This window comes from Triturus cristatus, chromosome 5_1 (assembly GCF_964204655.1).
Source record: "Triturus cristatus chromosome 5_1, aTriCri1.1, whole genome shotgun sequence".
NCBI classification, from domain to species: domain Eukaryota; kingdom Metazoa; phylum Chordata; class Amphibia; order Caudata; family Salamandridae; genus Triturus; species Triturus cristatus.
This window is the reverse complement of record NC_140587.1, coordinates 681,605,613-681,628,510: the sequence shown is the minus strand read 5'-3', so window position 1 is coordinate 681,628,510 and position 22,898 is coordinate 681,605,613. Positions and strand designations below refer to the sequence as shown.

The 22,898-nt window shown below is 40.5% G+C and overlaps 1 protein-coding gene across 1 annotated transcript in view; it reads right to left on the bottom strand.

Annotated features, from left to right (window-relative positions):
- The window catches only part of LOC146831362 (uncharacterized), a 1,121,174-nt gene that overhangs the window by 15,399 nt on the left and 1,082,877 nt on the right, over window positions 1-22,898 (bottom strand). The window contains exon 8 of the mRNA XM_085604146.1: window positions 9,575-9,730. Coding sequence (XP_085460272.1) covers window positions 9,575-9,730 — 156 coding nt within the window. The remainder of the gene's footprint in view (window positions 1-9,574; window positions 9,731-22,898) is intronic.

Here is a 22,898-nt window from a genome sequence, read left to right as displayed (position 1 = left end):
GCCTGATGTCTTGCCTCTAGTACTCATGACAATTAGGTCAATTCCAGACAGAACTACAGGATTGAGTCTTCATGAAATAATCATGGGACGTGTGATGAGACATGTGTTTATACCAGTCAACAAGCTGATGACTATAACTAATGATATGGTGTTGGAATACTGTAAAGGCCTGGCTGACACCGTTCATTCTGTGTTTCATCAGGTTGGAGCAGATGCCACCACACTTGAAAAGAAGCCAGCCCATGATCTGAGCCCAGGTGACTGGGTAAGGATAAAGGCCCACAGAAGAAGAAGTTGTTTGGTTCCAAGGTGGGGAAAACCACGACAAGTCATTTTGACCACGACCACAGCTGTGAAGTGTGCTGGACTGAAAAACTGGATCCATGCAAGTCATACATTGAGAATTCCGAATCCGGTGGACAGCACAGGAAAATAATATTTTGATGAATCAGAATCAAGTACTGAGTCAGATGACGAAGGGTCAAAGACACGAGAAAACTCTGAAAGGGGGGGAAACACAACCAAGTTCAGCTTTGGTCCCCAGAAGTAGCTCTCTGAGAAGAAGATTGCAGATTTCAGAATCTAGCTATTCTGGAAACTAGCAAGAAGCGCAGGGTTCTAAAAAAGAACACAGAAAGAAAAGAGGAAAGAGTACTGAAGAAACAATAAGAGAAATTAGTGAAAAGGAAGTACCAGATGAGAGACTGAGAGAAATTCCACCTGAAATAACAAATTTAAGTGAAAAAGGGACAGGTACAGAGAGAGAGGGACAGGTTTTTGCGGAAGACCCCCAAGGAGGTGTAGGGAACTGCAACATCCAGTTAGGTGAAGGGACAAGTAGCCAGCAGGAAGATTGCATGTCGGAGATCCGAGGAGGGACAGAAGTAGGGAAAACAAAACAAGTGGTGGAAGAAGAAGTCCTTGAAAAGACAAAGCAAGTTGAGACAGAGTCTGAAGAGAGTGAAAATGAAATACCTGAAGGTCGAGTTCTAAGAAAGAGAGCTTGGAGGAATGAAAAGAATGACAAAGGGAGTAAAGTAAAAAGAGTTGCGTGAGATGATGTTTGGCCCAATAAAATAAGGAAACTGAGATATCGACTGACACAAGTGAATTCACCAAGAGCTGAACAGGTGAATGAAGTGACAAGTCAAGAAAAATCAAAAGAAGACGATATAACTGAAGACAAAGAGAGTAAAAGAACAAGGAAACCTAACCAGAAGTATAAGTCACCGGAATGGACGTACGTGGCTCTGCCTGAAAAGGGAGAAGAGGCAGATAGTCAAGGAAATCCAGAGGAGGCTGTACTGAAAGTGGTTGAAGAAGAAGTAGAATCGGAAATCCTGAGAGTTCTCTTGTCCGACATTGCAGAAGAAGAAACGGAAGTTCAGGAAATTCTGTATTTGGATGACGAAAGGAAAGTGAAGAATGATGAGATGCCAAACTGAATAAATCAAGAAAACTGTTGATGAAGAGAACAAGTAATTAAATCAGAAGATAGAGGCTGGTAGAACCAAATAGGTGTAAGAGCCTTAGGTTAGAAAACTAGTTGTGAAGTGAAAGAGGCTAAGTCAAAAGACACGGTCCATTTTAACAAAGATGGCTAACATAGATAGTAGCAAAGGTAGATGTATATTCATGAAAACATGGTGTAAAATGTGTTGTTGTTGTACAGGATTATTAATGCTTTTATGGAGCATCCTTGCTCTTGGCATTTCTTTTAAGGCCACTATAGATACATTAGAAGGACATAGTGAAAACAAAACTAATATAGGGAAAATTCCAAAGGTAGTTCCAACTAGAATAGATAATAATAATTTGCATAAAGACAGGTCAATAACAGATTTTTATAATAATGTGTTTTCAAAATTATTGTATGAATATGTAAAGACAATGGACGTACGGGACTGCTACGTATGTATGCAGTTACCTGCATCTGTTTCTGAAGGAGTGACTTATCATCACCTCCCGGCAATGTATGGAATAACATGTAGTGTAATAGCTAGTTTATTTTATCAGAAAGGGAAATTAGAATATTATTTTTCAGATGTAGATAACATTTTTGCGCAAGTACCTTCTTATAATAAATTAAACAAAGTAAAACCTGCTAGGGTATTAGGTGAATTCTTCTTAGAAACTAAAGAATTAACATTAGAGTATATTTTTAGAAACAATTTGACATGCAGTTTGAAGAAGGAAGAAAAGACATTCTTAGACATGGTTGAAGAAAGGAGATTGAAAATGCAAAGAAAGGCAGCAGAAGGGAAAGTGGAGAAAACGGTCTGGGATATAGAGAAAGAAAAACATTTGAAGGGAGAAGATAGTCCAATTATAGCTTTAGATTGGCCACAGAAAGGGAAATTTTGCATTCGAAGGAATCAAACTGTGTATGATAATTATTTTTTAGGTAATAGTGAGTGCCATGATACATATCGAATCATGGGTGGATGGGGAATCAAAGGTGGTAAAGATCCAGTCTTTCCTGGGTTATATTTTATTTGTGGGAACAGGGCATATTATCATTTGCCAGACCATTGGTATGGCACATGTTACGTAGGCCTGGTTTTTCCCAAAAAATTTCATATGGATAGAGGAGAAGATGGTGTACATAGCTTAAGTAATCATTTAGCCAGGAGTACGAGAGAATCTTGGGCAGAAATTGTAGGTGATATTTTCGAGGCATTGATACCAGCAGTGGGAATAACTCTGAATGCAAACAAAATTAGAAAATTATCAACAGTAGTGGATCGCTTGTCAACAAGCACCGCTGGAGGATTTTTATTGGTAAATACTGAAATGGTTGCCATGCGTGCTATGGTAATGCAAAATCGACTTGCCCTTGATATATTATTGGCAAAAGAGGGAGGAGCCTGTGGAATGCTGAAAGTTCAACATTGTTGCACTTACATTCCTGACGAAAGCAAAGATCTGAAAATCTATATTAAGAATATCACAGAATTGCATGATGAAATTGCACCACTGGATGTTGAAGGTGTTTGGGAAAAGATTGGAAAGAAAATAGCTGCTATTAAGAATTTCTCAGTAAAAATAGGTAGTACTCTTATAGGTAAAATATTGTTTCCATTAACATGTGTAATTTGCATAATTTTAGTGATAAGATTAGGTTGTATTTGCTGGAAAAATAAGAAAAGAATAAAAAGTGAAAAATCAAAAAGAAAAGATAAGAAACAAGAAAGAGAAATTGAGGAAATAGAATTGGAGGAGTGGAAGGAGAGTATGTACGAATCAGCAAAAAGAGAAGATGTAGGTGAAACTGAATTATGATTAAGAGCAAGAAAACATTTTAAAGATTCCGTAAGACAGAACAACATTTTGGGTGGTATGGTGATAAAATCACCAAAGGGGGGATTGCTGGAGCGGGTTATGCAAAATTTTGTATACCCACCCCATTTTGCATGTTGTTTTATTAATTAGATTAATTAATTAATTATAATCGAACTAATGGTTTGGAGTGATGTGGAAAATATTTACCAACCTTACTAATATATGAATTACACGTGGGATCTGCATATGCATGGCCTAATTAATAAGTGAACTAAAAATTCTGTACGCGTACTAATGATAGACAATTGGAATATTGCATGATATATGTCGCTTTTGAGATGTAATTGTGATTTGTGCTTTATTTAATAAGTATAAACCGCATTGAGTGTTGCTTTGCTAGATAAATACATACACATATGGGTATTAGCGAGGGAATAACATTTAATTAGCCTTTTCTATGTATTAATTACGTTTTTGTGTTTTTTTTGCTTAAGTTGACCATTTCGAGTGGCCACAAAATGGCTGACTCCTGTACCCGATGAAACCGGCTCCATTGCTCAAGGTTCTGGGTGAAGTGCGCATGCGTCACCGCTAGCAACTGTGGCCTGGACCTGACCCCAGATGAACATGTACCTTCCAAGGACAGCCTGGGACATCGGCCAAATATTCTGAACAAAGACTGTTGTGTGAACCGGAACTGACAAGGGTCATAACCCAAAAGACACTTTCGTGAGAACCCAAAAGGATGATCCCTAATTGTCCAATCAGCGAACTCGGATACCTAAACTTTGATACTTTTAACATCAATTTTACTATAAATTATGGTAGAATAGAGAGGTAATTACGGTCGTTTTTCCAATTTCCTGATGTTATGCTGACGGAGAGGACGGTGACACTGCAGGACAGCTGTTTCCCTGAATCTTTGACAGACTGATCGAATGCCCAATTTCCTGATGAACTGAACTTTCAAATTTGGCGGGCATAGATTGATGAGACTACTGGATTTGACTTAGAAGATGATATTTAGCCAGAATAGGTAAATATGATGGTCAGCTGCTTGAACAACTAATGAATGTATTTGCATTAATTAGATAAAGAACATATTTGATTCATTACAGAAATGAGTTGGTTTGTTTATTTATGAAAATGTATTAATGTGAAGGGAAAAGAGAATTAGATAATCATTTAAACAGCAACTAGCAGATCCACCGCCAAAATTATGAGAGGAATACCAAAGATGGAATATATGGCCTAATGAGCAGCAGAAGGTGATGTAAATTTGTTACTCATTAGGGTAGAAGTGGTATTTTCTTCTCATACCAGCGTCTGGAAGATATTCGTCTCCCACACGGACTAATGGTGAGTGAATGTTGGTGTTATGGGCCCCACCAGCGAATGTATGGATAATGTGTGTATGTGAGATCATTGGTCTGTGATAGAGGGAGGGATTTTGCCCTCCAAGCTGGAGCACTCTGTTATATCCTCCTCTAGATTACAGCCTCCAGTAGGCATTACTGCCACTGCCAAACGATCAGAATCCTTTCATCTCTGTAGTGGTAAATGCGATGTTATCCATGTCTGAGATCCCCCACATATAGGTAAAATACATTGCCATTTATAATACCAATAACTCAAACAATTGCTAGACCTATTGCATTTCCAATGCTTGCTAACATATTTTTTAGCTTTTTTAGTTTAACTATCAGTCATACATCATTAAGGCAGCTTTAGAATGAATTTTAAAGTGCTTTCACCTTACATTTACTACTTAAAGTATGTACCATCCAGGTGGTAACCCTAGCCAGATCAAGTGTTGTAGCCCTAGGCTATTTTATTTCTCCTCAACCGCATGCAGTGTTCCTAGTTATACCAATGTCACTGGCTCTATTAGCTGTAAAAAAGTAAATTCACCAAACATTTATCAAAAAACTTAGTCTAATGAGACTGACCATATGGTGATCCATGAAAGGGATGATCCAAGAATGTGGGCCACTTTTTGGGTGAGTGCCCCATCATAATTGCAATCCCAGTGCAACCCCGGGAAAATCCCTTCAACAAATCATTCCTTGTATTCGGTGTGTGCATTTGTGTGTGCATGTGTATGCTTCTTTTTGCAGGGCAGTAGAGGCTGCTACCGAACAGGGGTGGTGAGACGGGGCGGGGGTGGGGGTAATGGAGGGAATGGGTGGGAAATAATAAAAAATGAAGTACTTACCTATACCGCTGGCCGTTGCCTCTTCTTACTCTGTTCTCCGTCCTGCTTCCACAGTAAGCTCACAGCCTCCCAGAATCCCCTGACCAATCACAACACTGTTGTAGCCATGGTTCAGTGCTCAGCCAGGGGCCGGCAGGCTGTGCATGTTCTCCACACAGGCTGTATTACAGCCTGCATGAAGAAAATTACGGTTTGGAGGGCACAGGGCGGCTGGCCAACCCACCATGCGCACTTTAGGTGCTGCCACCACTCCTCCCCTTGTGACGTGGGGAGTCCAGCCCCATCCCCATGGCTTAAGCTTCAAACTGAATACAGAAAACAAAATGATAATAATTAACGTTATTGTCATTTAATACTTTTTATTCAGCTTGCAGTTCAAGCAGTGGGGTGACGCTTCTCCACCTTAGCCCTGGGGCAGGGAACGGGTTTTAGCGTGATATCTTCCAAGTGCCATGTGTTTGGCGAATGACACTTTCTCCAAATCATGACTTTTCAACCAAGATCACTTTGCATTCTGGCACTAGTAGATGCCCTTTTCTCATTACCAGATTTGTAATTAACCTTCTCGTTTAGCGGTTTAGAAAGGCTTCACTTCATGTAAATACCTTCCTTATTGATCTCAAAAAAGATAACCATATTTCTAAAATTGGGTCTGCACCTGTACCGCAGCTCATAGCTTCATCGTCCCAAGCACACAAATGGTGACAGCCAAAAGCAGTTCGACTCGTGTTCAATATGTCTGTAGGATGGAGAAATGTACATTTTCTCATTACATAGCCATAACAGCTTGTTTCTATACACAGTAAGGTGTCACTCCAAGTGTCACACATTAAGCAATGCAATGTGCACACTATTAGACAGCACAGCTCAGAAACACAAGGAAGCAAACCTTTCCCAATGTCCCCAAGCTGTACTATTTGAAAAAGGTAAGCCACGGAGGCGCAAAAAGCAGGCACTTGGGTCTAAGCTGCACCATAAAAGCTCATAATGTGTGTGTGTGTGTATATCTGTGTGTAAACTGGCTTCATCATTCACATGCTCACATGTTTATCCACCCTCTCACATATTTAATGACTTATTCACCCCGCTATGCACTCACGTGCCCATTAACCATGAGCGCATTTAGTCATTCACATACTTATCGTCTTTGCACTCATTCATGTTACCTCTGACCAAGTATCACATTCACACAACTGTACACACAAAAGTGCCACCCAGCCGAGAAGTACTTTTGCTTATAGAAATGCAGGGCCGATTTGTCTTTACAGTGCTTGTTACGTATGCATGTGCTAAACAAGCACAAGTCTATGGGCCAGCCCATATTATCAAGAACGGCGATAATATTATCGCCGCTTTAGCGGAAGGAAACTGCCACTAAAGCGGCGATAAGGGGCTTGATAATATGCCCTAGAGAATTCCAATAGAAGCCCAGGTTTGTGGTCCTTCACACCAGAACATGGGCTTCTATTGGAATTCTCTAGAGTATATTATCAAGCCCCTTATCGCCGCTTTAGCGGCAGTTTCCTGGCGCTAAAGCGGCGATAATGTTATCGCCATTCTTGATAATATGGCCCTATAAGTTTGAAATATTATAATAATAAAAGCATAGCGTTGTTTTCAGGGAAACATAGGCAGACAGTGGTCACTGCTTAATTTTCGGTTTTTTTAAATTGGAGAACAACACTATGTAACTTTCTCTTTGCAAACATTTTCCAACACATTTACAATTCAGCAACATATAATCTGGGTATCACTAAATTGGAAGTGCATCACATTACCAGTTGGCTATGCTGAAGCATTTCACTTGGTTCTCTGGATTATGAGGTGTTTGCAGGCTGAACTGCAGAAGGGCAATGAAGAAGAAGGGTGCTGTGACTGGACTGAGCCGCAAAAGGGGGTGAAGGCATTCTACATCGGGCGTTTTGCAAGGCAGCAGAAAAGCTGGGAATAGATAGGATCTACATAACTAATATCATCATGATGACAGCATCATGACTAAATACTTGAATTCATCTCAGCCCCTGGTGATTAGTTACTCAGGGCCACATTTAAGTGCCCCAGAAATGGGAAAACAAGCAACTCCATACCAGTTTTGACTGTTTGGTCATCATCAGTAGGATGTTTCTTGAGTCCTATGCCAACTGTGGTCACAAGATCCACTTCTGGGCATACCCGTTGCACTGTGGAAAAACTATTGATGATTTGCATGCATGAATTAATCTCAACCACTTGTATTTATTCTAGGTGAGCTTCCAGATTTTGTTTGTTGTTCTTTTGCCCACCATGCCACTTCAGACAAAACCCAGCCATATGCAAATCAGCCTTGGCCCTGCACTAATTAGGAACAGTCCAGCAATAACTTCTAGCCTAGGTATCCACTGAATAGGAACGTAAGACCGTCAGAAGGTTCCAGTTTTCATCCAAGGGCACAGTGAGCACAGGACGTGGCATGCACTTTGTACTCGGACATCACACTGAGGAAAACAAAAAAGTGATGGGTGAAATTCAAAAATGTACCTTTGTCACTGACAATTACTCTGGCCTCCTTCCAGTCCATTGATCTTTTGCCCAAAAAGACATCCCAGACATGAACCAGTCATATGCAAAATAGTGTTGGTACTGCACCAAAAGGAACAGTCCAAATCAACTGCCAGGCCACGTTTTCTATAAATGGGAATACAAGTAGCCCCATACTGGTTTCTGATAGAGGTCGGCGATGTATTCTGCTCCACCAGGGGAACTGGAGGAATATTGGCCACTCCACATTATGCTTCTAATGCGGAGTTCTGGCCAAATTCCACCAACCGCCGTGTAATCGAGTTTTTTCTTGCACGTGGCTCGAAAATGGTTAGTTGGCAATCACAAGTGGGAATTGGCATTCCCTAGCATGATTTCCAGTCGCTCTGAGGTACACCCGGCAAGATTTCTCCAATGTGTTGGCAACGATCGTTTGCAGTCAAAAAGCTGTCACTCAAGTAGAAAATCTACTCGAGCGACAGCCCTCTGGTGCCATGAGCGCTGATTTTCCAGCACGTAACGAGTTTCTGGTGCTAAATCATAACACAAGCAGCGCAACTTGCCTACTTGTGCCTTTTTGTGCTTGTTCGTAGAATTCCCCTGAATCTCATGGAGTATTTTTTGTAACTTCGGGGAACTCCGCAGAGTGAAACTCTGTGAGTTTCACCCAGGCCTAGTTGTAGACTAGTTCGATCTCATCAGAGAGATACAGCTTAAGTGCAGTAGCACAGTGAGCATGGAATCCATGGAGTTCCAACCCTTAATCCTAAACTTATAATCCTCAAAAATCTAAAATAAAGGCAGATTTTTCATCGTCTTAAATGCAATTTGCTATTGCAATGGTTCACTATATTTGATTCTGTGATTTAAATGTGTCATTAATGAATACAAATACATGTATTGCATACATGAGAATTTGGTGCAGAACAAAGTTTGCAAAGGTGACATGGATTTACCTAGAGAGCCTGTAGGCTTGGCTGTAGGGTGGCAATTTCATGGGGAAGATTATTATGCAAATAGATAACAAGAATGAATAAATCATGCTATACAAATATAAACTTGTGATGAACGCTGTGACTAGAAAAATATTTACATATTTAATGATGCTCTCCTCCACTTGAATGTCCTGAAGGGATTGTGTGCTGTAGTGGAAATGTGGACTCAGATATGTCAAAACCTCCTAGGAAGCTGCACAAATGGACGACAAATCAGTTTATGATTTGCAGTTCTTCAACTGAAACTCAGAGCACATTTTAGCTCCAGTTTATCTTTTTATAAATCACAAACATTGCAGCTTGAATTTGCACACATCTGGTTTGAACCTAAGACAGCAATCACATGTTGTATTTGCTTCCTGGTTGTTCTTCTGTATGCAATATAATCCTATGATATATGTTAAGAGAATGCATGACGTGAACAATAGGAATGCCATTCCACCTGTCTGTCTGGACCCTGCAGTCTGTGTTATGCTTAAGACTTATGCAAAACAGAGCACATTGTGTTTAATTGTTAATGGATGATGCATAATGTAAATATGTCGTGGTATAAAAGGTACTATACCTTCATGCTTGTTTGGATGGTGCTTTTAAAATCTTTCGAGGGGGTTACTGGAAAAGACACTGCGCTACGAGAGCTCATCCTTGATTGGCCACGCACACTTAGATCCGCCCAGCACGGTAGATCATTGGCTTCCAAATATTTTTGAATCTCCATGACCTAGAAGAAAAAGATGCAACATTGTAGGTATTGAGCAGATAGCGTCTTTAGGATTCAGCTCTAAGAAACACCGCTTATTAATAAAAGTTCATAAGTTTACAATGAATTGTGTAAAACATTTGGCCACTAAAAGAAACACGGTGCAGCATTAAGAATAGAATTACTTTAAAATGTAATACATCTATTGTTTAATTTATGTTATGTTTTTATCTGAATTACATGGTGTTCAATATTACACAGTAGCTAACTATACTGATTATTTTTTAAAGTGTATGACTCTCATAAGCCATTGCTTGTTAACCAACTTTTGCTCTAGAAGAGGCTAAAATATTTCAAATAAAAGTGAAAAAACTAAATCTTTGCTATTGTTCTCTACTGCTTCTCTCTGCATGGCAAATGGCGTTTCACTTCTCTGCAGCCTTCTGGCAAGCACTGGACATCCAGCCTCCCCGATATGTTGAAACACTAGTCAATCAGATATCCAAATAATCCTGAAACTAAGGCCCAGATTCTGAAAGGTGTCAGTCAATGCTGCACAGCACCCAAAGGTGCTGCACTGAGTTGTGTGATAGAGAGAGAGCAGGAGAAACATATTTACAGAGATATGGCCCTCTCCTCCCCTCTACCTGGCATCAGTGCTGATTTCAGCCGCTGTGCACCGGGACACAGCTTAGCGCCATAGAGTCTAGAATAGGTTTTGTACAGGAGGGTACAAAATACTATGCCTAGACAGGTTTTAAAGCTGTTCCTACTTTGCATGTGTGCTATACAATGCAGCACGAATTCAAAGTTGGAAAAGCACGTAGAAATAAGAATATTTCTCAGTTTAACGCCTGTTTTTCAGAGGGATTAATTTTTGGCACTAAATCAATGTTTGTGAATAGGGCTGAACATTTAAAAGCATGGGTGATTGCATGGGAACACCCCCTTGACCCAAAGTAATGAAAAGCAGAGTTTCACACTGCTTTGTGTTACTTTTACATACAAATCAATGCTAATACCAATTACAGTTGGTTTTTAAGTTCCAAAACAGGTTTAGCGTCGGGTTTGCATTGAGAAAGTAATGCTAACCCAACACTTAACCTTTGAGAATCTGGGCCTAACTGAGTCTTACCTGCTGCTGAAAGTAAATATAGCAGTCGGCATAGAACATGGGTACTCGCAAACATTTGCCCAGGGACAACAAAGTATGTCTGTAGTGTGACCGAGCGCCGCACTGATGCCAGCAGGGTGGCAGTGGGGGGTCTGGGTGGGTCAAGGATTCTGTAAGGAGGTCTAAAAATTGTTCAATGAACAGACAAGCATTTATTTCCAGGTTAATACATGCTTGCCTGTTTATTTTAAAATAAAATCGGAATATTAGTGCTCCGCTACTAAATAGCAGCTCCAGATGCGGCTCACCAGGGGGGCTGCATGTAAAGGTCAAGAGGGCCGCAAGCGCCCCCCGTGCCATACTCTGAGTATCACTTGCCTAGAATATGGAATTATCCTCACCAACAATATTGAGGAATTTCTTTCAGGCTTTGTTTTCTAAGAGAGCAACTTAACTTAACTTAAAATACCTATATTCTCACCTATCAAATTATATTTCAGGGATATACAACAATTCTTCAACAGCATACTCCAGTTGGTCTTTTTTGAATTCTTCATCACCTCTACATCAAGGCTCCCCATGTGAGCTAACTAAAAGCTTACTTCTTTTAAACTTAACTTTAAAATATTTCCAAATCCATAAAATTCCACATTTTATACCACTACCAAAGAACAGCACTGCTTGTTCATTTCATCACAGATAAAATTATCTCTGATCAAAACACCTTTATGTGGGATTTTAACTACATTGGGGAGCTGAAATAGACCCTGCCATTTCTCAACGATCCACATTCTTAAAAAGCCACCATCTAACACAGCTTGGCTACACCCCACTCACGTGAAAGACACAATGCTCAATCTTAATATATCACCAGTCAAGATGACTGAGTCAGACTGCCGATTCTAGTGCATCGGTCAGACCCCTATCTCCCTATCTTATCCCATTAACTCTTCCCTCCCAAAAACCATTAGCAAAGGTCAACCTAGAAGACCCAAACAATAAATTAAAGAACTCGAAAACATCAACCAAGAAAGTCTAAAATACATATCCTCATTACATGCAGTGTCCAGGATGAAGAGGTCAATGTGCCCACATGTCAATATACGGTTTCAGTGTTGGAAACTATTGATAAGGTTGGCCCCATCAAAAACAACCCACTAGTTTACAAAAGAGCTCTGTAAAGAAGTGAAACGCCTAAGAACTGTGGAATTAATCTGGGGGTAAAATCCTCAACATAGATTCTGAGGGTCGGCCTCATTTATGAGGTTTTTGTCGTAGGGCAGCACCACAGGCTTTCCTATGGCAAAAGAAAAGGGCAGGAATGCGCCGTTTCTATCAGATATGGGGCATTCCTGTCCTTTTACCCTGCGCTCAACCACAATGCACCTTTGCACCGTGGTGTAAGGGTGCCTGCGTTGTGGGGAAGATTATTTTTGTGCACAAAGGGAAACCTCCCTGCACAAAAACAATCACAAGAGGCTTTTTCCTCTTTCTATTTGTGCAAAATGCAGCACACAGAAAAAGAAAGAGAAATAAAGATATTTCTCCTTGTTGTGCCTTAGATTTAGGATTTCTCATAAGTCTGGGGCAGTGTCAAAAAGCCATGGATGTTGTTGGAAATGCCCCCAGCAAGACCCATTGCACACTCATTTAACGCAGACAACTGTGAAAAAGTGGCTTAGTGCTGCCTCGTAAATATGGAGCAGGCTCTTGCGCCTCGGAACGCCACAAAAAGTGACGTTCCGGCGGTGCAAGGGGCCTCATAAATGAAACCAGAGAAAGAGGATAGTACACAAATAAATCAGTTTAACAACATTCCAGAAAACTGTTTGATGCTGTTAATTAATATACCACATGCTTCACATTAATAGTGATAAAATATTCTTAAGAAAGCTGGAAGAGGTTTGTCAACTTCTTTGTAGTAATGTTAAATGAAGCTCTCACTCCTAAAAAAAACCCATAGAAGAATCTACAAACGGCCAGTTAGAAAATTCTATTTCATTATATCTACATTTCAGAAGTTAGGAAAAGTGAAATCCTTAAGACAATGGCCAAATCTAGACCATCCCAACATTTCTAAGAGCCCATGAACTCTTCTATCGTTAAAGGCATAAGTCAGTCTGTGGCTCCTTTCTGGACTAACCTTGTGAAACCCTTGCTAACCCGAGGGAAAGTCCATGGCTGTCGCAAAGTAGGACAAGCTAATCTTCTTTCAATGAAAACAGTGCAGGTATGGAGGGAATGAACACCTTTCTTCACATTTCAGACCTACACTTTCATGCAAATCTATCAGATATCAGTGTAGTGTCCCAACTGAAACAATTGTTTGGAGACAACAGCTTACTGGATGAGTGCCAATCAGGACTTATTGGTAAATGGCCCTCTCTGAAGGGTCACCCCGAACCTTTTGCCTTCTATTGATTCTTTTTGTTGGCCTTAGGACTTTGAGCACTTTGCCGCTACTACCAGTGCTAAAGTGCATATGCTTCTCCTCTAAACATGGTGACATTAGTGCATACCTGATTGGCATATTTGATTTACTACTAAGTCCCTTGTAAAGTGGTATAAGATATATCCAGGGCATGTAAGGCAAATACTACTCGTGGGCATGCAGCAATAATTGTTGTAGCCACATAAGTAGACTTTCAAACCTGTCTCAGGCCTGCCACTGCAGTGCCTGTGTGTGCAGTTTACTGCCACTTCAGCTTGGCATTTAAAATCACAAATACAGGAAGGTACTGCTCCTATAGTGGAAAGGGAGGAAGAAGAAGTGGTTGGAGAGTCCTAGGGGATTCTACTGATTGCTCTTTGTTGCCCTCACACATCCAAAATGATGTCATGCTTCACCATAGGGTGTGCTGACACTACAATGCACCACGGGCCCCAGGAAGCGTCTCTATGTCGGAGAGCTTTTTAATTTTAGCCTTAAATATGCAAGTGTGTAAGACAAATGGGACGTTTAGGGTAGAATGGTTGTTTCAGTGGAGTGAAAGGAGTAAAGTTAAAACTGCCTCAGGGACACCAAACAGTGTTTAATATGGAGGTCTCCCATGACAGAATTTAAAACCAATAAAGGGAAGCTTTCATAAGGGCTCAATGAACCATGATTGACTGGAAAAAAGAGTATGGTCAGGTTGACATATTTCACTCCTAATGATCCAGCCAGATCCCTGGCACTTCCTCAGGACCTAAAAAGATCCCTGTCTGACACCTTGGGTGTGACATGTGGTGCCAGGTGTTACCCTCCTCAATACCTTATAAGTCAGTTGTCCAACCTAGATCAAATGTAGAATAAAAAAAAGATATTAGGAAGACAAGTTTTCAGAACACATGACAATGTGCTTATCAAGGTGCACATTATTTGCTCGAGTCCTCTCATTGTAGACATACTCATGCCTTTGTTGGTGCTGAAAAGTCACCATAAGGTGAAGGTGTACATACATACAGCAGGTCAGGCAGGTGGACGCACACGTAAAAACAACAATTAACATTTGTTTTAAGACATACAAGACATACTAACAACATGAATAGGGTGATGAATTCTCCAAAGGTAGAGCAGGGATCTTACCCTTTGGATCAAACAGTGGTCCAGGGCAGTAGGTAGTGCACTGCTGCTAAAAAACTGTTTAAAATAACAAGGAGGTATCAGCAAATCAAGATGATAGAAACAAGACTTCTGGAAATTACAGAGAAATGTTACCTGTTAAGAGCTAAAATCAATGATAGTACTCACGCGGTCTGTGCGAAGAGCGCCAGAGACCTAGCCCTCCTCTGCTCGCCTGAACTGAGAAAGAAAAGTGATCAATATTTCAAGCACCATTAATTGGCGTAATTACAATCAGGTGTCTGCTCCGGCGATGGCCGCTCAGCGTTTTGGAGGGTGGGCCGTTGCCACGATTACTTGTAACCAAATAGTGAAAGGTATCGGGTGAACGTGGCTGTTGTCAGGGCCAATACTGATGATGATCAAATGAGCATTGTATTACTATGAGCATGCTGATATTATTAAAAATGATACCAATGCTTATAATGGTGACTTTGCATACACAAACGAAATCGCATCACTATTATCAAATTCGCCTGTTGTGAACTCTACACCAACCCAGACTCAAAAATAAGCAATCAGGCAGGCTCTGCAACATAGGCCCGCGGTAACTGATTGCCAGGTGACAGGTGGGGTGGCACGTAGCTGGCAGACAAACGCGCAAACAGGAAGCTCAGGTCCATCCCCAGATAAGGGCAGCACCACAATGGATCCAGAAAATTGGCCCCAACAAAGCACACATGGCCAGAGGGGTGCGTGCAATCCCAAAACATCAGAAAGTCAGATGCCACATGGAGTTAGGAATACACAGCCAATCAGGGCACAGCACCCACAGTACATGCAGTGATAATGCATCCCTCATGCCGGACATCTGGACACATTACCTACTGGCCCACATTGTGTCAAAGCAAGGTGGAGGTCCCCCTGCATTTGTTATCAGGGACCTTTTATTTACAACTTCACAGACAAGGCTAACATTCTTTTACCAAACAAGGATTGCAGGAGGCACTTTTATGACATCCAAAACTGCATAAAAATTGCTCGGATTGACTTAACTTTGAGATAGTCTTCAGACCTGATTCTGTAAGCTGTACTCCCAGCCTAAGTGTTTTGTTTTGCAAAATGCCTCTTGTCTTTTGTTTTTTCAAGGTAAATTTATATTCAGGCACCATTTTGGATAGGAGAGACTGGTATCTCAAGCTGGACTGCAGCCGAAGGAAAGGGACCACGCCCAGACGGATTCACATCTGCGCAGCAAAAAAGGTGTGAAGACACTGCAATTGATTGGAAGTTCTGCTGAATCTGCGGGGTGGAGGTCTGCCCTGAAGCTGCCTTTAGAGGGTAAGAGACCACATCTGACCTTCTGAACTTCATCTTCACCTTCTTGAGTACAGTTGCGAGCCTCTCCCCAAAATATGGTTAGATTTGAATATTTTGCCAATTTTTAAGTTGGGGCCTCACGACCTTGACTTTGGATAATATTCCACATCATGAGAACCTTAGTAGAGATATTTAAGCATCCGGACTTCCACCATGTGATACAGCCCACACCCTCTCTGAGGGCTATCCATTTCAGAAATATATTTTGTACAGGCCAAACATGAGCTCACTGAGGCATCGCTGAGGAATCCATACAAAACTTGCGACCAACGTCCAATACATAATGGACCACCTTTTCACTAATGTTATTGATTTGAATTTACAAGTTAAACTTTGATGTGCCACTCAGTGATAGTAGTGAGTGTTTAAGTCTTGTGTATTCTAGCCTGTGCTGACACATGATATTATTTTGTTGAGACGGCAGGTCTATTTGTTAGCTGTTGTATTAAAATTGTAGTTGAGGATCAAATCTGTGGACTTCGCTTGAGGTTTCATTTATGGACTGTTTCTGTTAATAGCAACCACCCCTCTCCCCTAGGGGGGCCGGCCGAGCAGTTTGCCAGGGCCGGTTTCTGTTCCCAGTCCGGCCCTGCGAACCGTGCATGAATCTATGCAAAAAAACTGTCATTAACGAGAATACGCAGGACGGAGCTAAAGGCCGTATGTATGAAATTCCATCTTTGCATTTCCTAAATAGGGAATCCTAAGAAATCTCTATTTAGGAAATGCAAAATGGAATGTACTGAAATAGTGATTTCCTAAAAGCGCTTCCTACAGAGTAGGAATCGCTATTAGGCAATTGCTATTTAGGAAATGCTAAACCGTTCCTTCCTGTGAGCCTAAAAGCTCATAGGTGCAAATAGTTTTGCATTTTCAAATTTGTTATTTTGTAACAGGAAATGCAAAACCATGGGGTGCCTATGGGCCTAAGGGCCTATGGGCTTAATGCACCCCCCCAAAAAAGTGGTGCACATTTAAAGCGCACAAATGCCCTAGGGGCATATGCGCTACATGGCACTTACAAAAATGCATTTTGGGAGTATTTTTTAAAATTGCAAATGGATATTCGACTTGAAGTCGATGGTAGTAGCATTTCCTAAATGCCCATTTATCATTTGTGAAATGCTTTGTACATGTACTTAGGGCATCGCAAATAGGAAATACCTATTTGCAATTTCTTATTCAGGAAATCACAAAATGCAATTTCTACTGGGCAGAAATCTCATTTTACGATTTCCTATCTGCCTCTCTACATATGGAAAGGCAAGTTAGCATTTCTTAACAGACCAAAATTGCGATTCAGTTAGTTAAGAAATGTTAAATCTTTAGGTACATATGATCCAAATCACATGTTACAAATAGTCCTGTTAATGGCTTGTAGTGAATCAACCTTAAATGCTCAGAAAATAATGGTGGGATTAAAATACACGATTGGCAGGTTGCACTAAGATCTTAACAGTCACCACCTTAATTAAGCTATATTTCCTTTTCCTGCACATTTTGATCTTCACAAGGTTTTTAAATTCTGGTTCATCCCTGTTTTGAAAATGCAGATGTGTACACCACTTTATCTGCCTCATATCTCTTTCAGCATCTGGAAAGTGTCCCAGAGTTTTGTGACACAGAAGTTATCTTGCTTTATTAAAGTTTGCTTCTAATCCATGTTCTGTACAACAACTCTTAGGCAGTGTTTAGGAAAGGCAGTGGTGGCTCCTCCGCTAAGGAGTGGGAGCGTCGACCCATACTGCTTTGCAGCAGTGAAAGAAAGGAAAGATAAAATGATAATAACTTGATGTTATTATAGTTTTATGTGTGCCTCCTGTGGCAGCTTATCGGGGCGGGTTGCTCTGCTTGCAGGGCAGGGGAGGGGGCAGAGTGGTGGGCACACTGAAATGCGCCTGACGCTTTGGCAGGCCCTTTGCGCAATTAGCATGTTCTCCACCCAGGCTGCATTACAGCCTCGGTGTAAAACACACTCAGGCTCCCATTCCCTGGCTAAGCGCCAAACCATGGTGTTCATTGCAGCGTTGTGATTGGCTTGGGGGAACCTGGCTGCTTCCTGTTCAGCCCAACGCGAGGAGAGACGATGTGGGAAAGACGCGGCAGGAGGTAAATAAATTTTTCTTTTTTAGACCCCTCTCATCCCCCCGCCTTGGCACCCTAGATCCGTGCGGGCAGCCACTGAGTAAAGGTCTACCTTTAACATGAAGCAGATGAAAATTAATACTTCGGACTATTAGCACTGGTGCCTTTATTCCTGGTTACTGGACTCTATGCATCTCACAGTTGGTTCTAGAGGAAAAACTGCATTAGCAAAGGAAGAAAATGTTGTGAGAATAAGAATTTATAACCCAGCCCCCCTCACGTGTTCATAAAACCTTCATTACCAAGAGTTGTCAATGAGTTTTCCAAGTTCAATTATTTCCTTTTCAGGTCTGACCATTGAGACAGTTGTAATGTATCGACAGACTTTTGTTTCTCCGAAAAACTCATATATGACGTACATAGATAGAAGGGCTTTTGGTCAGCTGGTTTCAACTTTTGGGCTTTTAAATTGGCATCCACATTTTCCTACGCCCACTACAGAAAACAGCAAGGTGAAATGGGACAACCCACTGTACTCAATGGATACCTTCACTTTGAGTGACACACAAAGCCTATTGTCCACATAGTTCACCTCTGTCCAAAAATACTTCCTTTTTCTTCTGTGACAAATGAGGTTCAAAACACACTTTTTCAATTATATATTTGTTATCTCTACATAACTGCTATCTATTTCGCTTGCAGTTTGGGTGTCAGCTAAACTTTAAGGTTGCTGTTATAAAGTGTGTAAGTGATATTGAAACATTGTAGCTGCCAATAAAACGGCCACATAGGTGAATGTTTTTTATTTTCCAAATAGTAGTTACAAGCATATGGCAGCCACGTTTAGATATCAACATGTTTTTAGTTGTTTTTTGTGGCATATACTTGCATTCTAAAAATAACAAATAAAAATAACAATTGCATTAGAGTGCAATGGGCAGATATGGTGTCTTTGCCAATGCTTGTTTAATATGGTTGTGACAATTTAGAAGTATTAAAGCACACTAATGTCAAGTATAGCCTCATACTCATTGATGATGTTGATGTTTGTACAGGTAAGAGATCTAATTTGGCCAAAGAAGTATCTTTTGTGTTTTTGTCCCCAGTTTTCTTTGAAAAACAATGGGCCCAGCTGAAATTGTCTCACAGTCATGTAAAGTATGAGGACATTGGGTCTTAATCACTTCCGGTTTGCACAAAGTGCTGCTGTGACACAATGCCATGCACCAAGTAAGATGTGGTATGGGCAAACTGAAGCAATGCAGTAATAATGTATGTTTTACTCCATGTAGAGTGCTTATTTGAAGAGTGGTCAGGGTGCCTGTGTTGGCGCTAGACTGCAGAAATGGCACCAGCGCAGGAGAAAAGTACAGGAATGCACCGTATTATATAAGTAGAGTGCATTCCTGCCCTTTCACTTTGACGTAGGGCAGTGCAGAAAGGTGACTTACTGTGCTCCCCCACGCCAAATCCCCATACATCTGCCCCTAATGTCCAAGAACATATGAAAGTCTGAAAGTGGTCAAGGGTCACCGATGTGAATGACAGGACTAGAAGTATTTCAAAGCTATAAATCCTGAGTGCTTTGGAATGATTCAATATTATTTTATGTTATGTAGTTTTTACTGGGATATACATTATATGAGCAAAATAGATTTGTAAACAACAACTGTTTTATTTTTACTTGAGATTTGCTTAGAAATATTTAAACCCCTTAAAAGTAAATGAAATGTAGCATTTGTTCTAAAATGCATGTCTTAGCAGAACATAGGGTTAGCACCAGTGTAGTTATGGATGAGTCACTGCTTCAATAGGAAAGACATTTATTTTTTTCCTCATAATTTTGGTACCGCTCAAAAAATCTGCAGGAAAGATTTTTTTTTTTTAAACCTACATGTACTTTGGGTTCTTCTTGGGAATTTTCATTCAGATCCGTCAGTAGGAGCACAAAGAAAGAAAGTTGCAAAAGTGCCATTTCCCATTTACTTGAAATTGGTATCTTTGCTCTTCTATACGGAAAAAAACAGATGAACGGGATTACACCAAATTTAGCATGAAAGTAGAACTGTACTCAAGGAAGGGCTTTTGCTCGGTTTGGCATGACCCTGTTGAGTAGTTTGTGAAAAAAATAGCTTAAAAGGGTGCTCACGTTGGGTGTGAAGGGGTTAATAAAATTCACATCTGAACTGTTAACATGCAGATCCTTCGTGGATTTGCGATTCGACAGAGGAATTGCATGACCAATTCAAAACATTTATCCACACCATTGGATGAGTGAACTTTCTCTCTCCTAATGTGGATTTGGTCACAGAAACATATCTGTTGCTACCTCCTTTACACAGCGAGGGGCATTGAGCACCACATTGGGAAAAAGCAAAGGAAAAGGGGCATAGCGTTGTAGGGTGAATACACCCTGAGCGTATGTGGGGCTCCCAAAGGGATGCCCTGGAAATGTAATAAATATTACAAATATTTTTATTATCTGGTTAGTCACAAATCTATTATTGTATCCGCAAATCCTGAACCATCCCTGGGTTTGCACGACTGTCGGAGGTTCCAGACTTTGTAAATCCAACATTGAATCAATGAATCTAGTAAAAAAAGGAGGGGGGTTTATATTACATGCCATAGAGCTACTCTGGGCAAATGGACATTGTAGTGATGTAGTATAGAATGTAGAATGTAGTATGTGATCATAACCATGAATAGAATGTTGCTATTTGAATTGATGGTCAGTTTCAGGAGCAGAGCTGAAGACAGAGAGCTGAAGGAGCTGTCCCAGCATACCAATAAATATATTTTGTACATGAGGATCTGTCTTCGCGTCATTTCAGATTGGAGATAAACACTGGTTGAACCTGCGATGTGCTCATTGTCACTATGGTAATAGAGCATTTCGATAGGCTCCGTTAGCTGAGGAGCGTGCAAAGCCCCTGCGGCAAGTGGTGATATGCTGAACATGTGTAACTGGTGTATTCACAAAAATAAGGCGAAGCGCTGAATGCGTGTAACTGCTGTGTTCACAAACACAAGCTTCAGGGGCAACTAGTGAAGCAGTGAATGTGTGTGAACTGGCATTCACAAAAAAAGAAACTGTGCATATTGCACATAGAGAAACTAAAACTGTGATAGCAAAGCAGCAGCATGCCAAAGTCAATTAAGTGAAAGGGCTCACCATTTATCCACACGTGCTGCACCCCCGATTTCATTGATAACTGGAGCATGCTCATTGATCACCAAGTCACTCAAGACTTGTCCCACTTGGCGACCATCTTTCAGACAAGCAGTAACATGAGATTCCCAAAAATTAGTGCACATCTTTAAGTAAGGCCAATGCAGCATACATTAATGTAAAAAATAGCTTGGCAGCCATTTTTTAGTCAGGGCAAATTTAAAATGCATTAGAAATTCAAATAAAGTTGCAATAATACTGGAAATACTAGGAAATATTGAAGAAAATATTTACAATAGAATATTAAAACAAAAACCATATTATTTTTTTTAGAGAAGGAAACTTTTGGAAGAAGGGGAAAGTTCAACAACTACAACAGCAAGCACACAAATGGAAGATATATTTATATTCAAGAATTCAAGACGAAAATATTATTTCCAGCATGATTTTCAAGAGACCGTTACCCTTTGACACAACTGATCCGCAAACTATTGCTCAGAGATAGGAAAAGTGGGGAAGGAGATTTGAGCATATTTTTAAAAAACAACATGTAAAAAACACACTGATGACTGAGACAAAGAGTTACTACTTAACTTGGTAGGTGATGAAGATGAGGATCTAATTGTTACATTCCCTGACACAGACAAGAACAAATACAAAGGACTTATGAAATGTCTAAATGAAAGGCTTGATTCACAAAGTAATTAAGATTTTGAAAGATATAATTTCATCATAGCCTGTCAACAAGATAATTTATCCATTGATGAATATGTGACTAAACTAAGAAAATTGGTTATGTTCTGCGAATTTGACAAATTCAGAAATGAAGAAGCAGTCAGGGAATTATTCAAGGATGTAATTTAGTAGCATTCAGAAAATAATTATTAGAAAAGACATATGACCTACAAACAAATCTCTGTACGGCACGAACAGAAGTGCAGGCTAAACAACTGGCTACTAATATGGAACAAGGAAGGCTAAACGCTATGTAACAAATCAGACAAATGATCAAAAAGGATAACAAAAACGATGTGATTACAAAAGATAATAAAACTGATAAAACTAATGCTTTGTGGAAAGACAGATGAACATGCTACAGATGTGGACAACAGTTCCCAAATTCAAATACTTGTCCAGCATTAGGGAAGTACTGTAAAGAATGTGGAAAACGAAACCATTTTGCAAGTGTCTGCAGAGTAAAACTGAGAGACAATGAGAAGACATTGAAGAGACAAATCAAAAGAAATATTAAACATTTAAAAAAAAGAAATTGGGTGAGTTTTAAATAGAGCAAGCTAAACCCGAAGGTTTCAAAGCGCTTTACATGAGTGCCAGCTGCATTACAGATGGACACCTTTTTTTGTTAGGCACGGGGAGACTAAGTGATTTTCCCAGAATCACAGGATGTTGGGCGTCCCTGCCAAGACTCAAACCCGGTTCCCCAGCTCAGAGATCGACCGCTCTAGCCATTGGACCACATCCTCTCCCCATAAACACATTAGTCAAATGCAAAGTTTGGAATATGATTCTTCTGCAGAAGAACTTGAACAACTGGAATAAGTATACATGATGACTGAAGAAAGTAAAAATTAACAAATTAATTTGTTAAAGTAAGAAAACAGGAAGACAGCATCTGTTGAGATACTAGTAGGATCTCAAAAGGTTGCCGCTGTCCTTGATAGTGGAGCAAAGTGTAACATCATGTGTGCAACTGAATACGATAAGATGCTGAGAAGCCTTCACTTGTCTCTCTCTTAATGTCAATGTGTTTGAATGGGAAGCCAAACATCCTGTTACTTCCAAATTTGAAGAAAATATAACATGGGGGCGTGGCTAGGCGCCCAAGGAGTATGGACGCGTCTCCATGAGGCTCCCGGTCCCGGTGCGGAGAAGT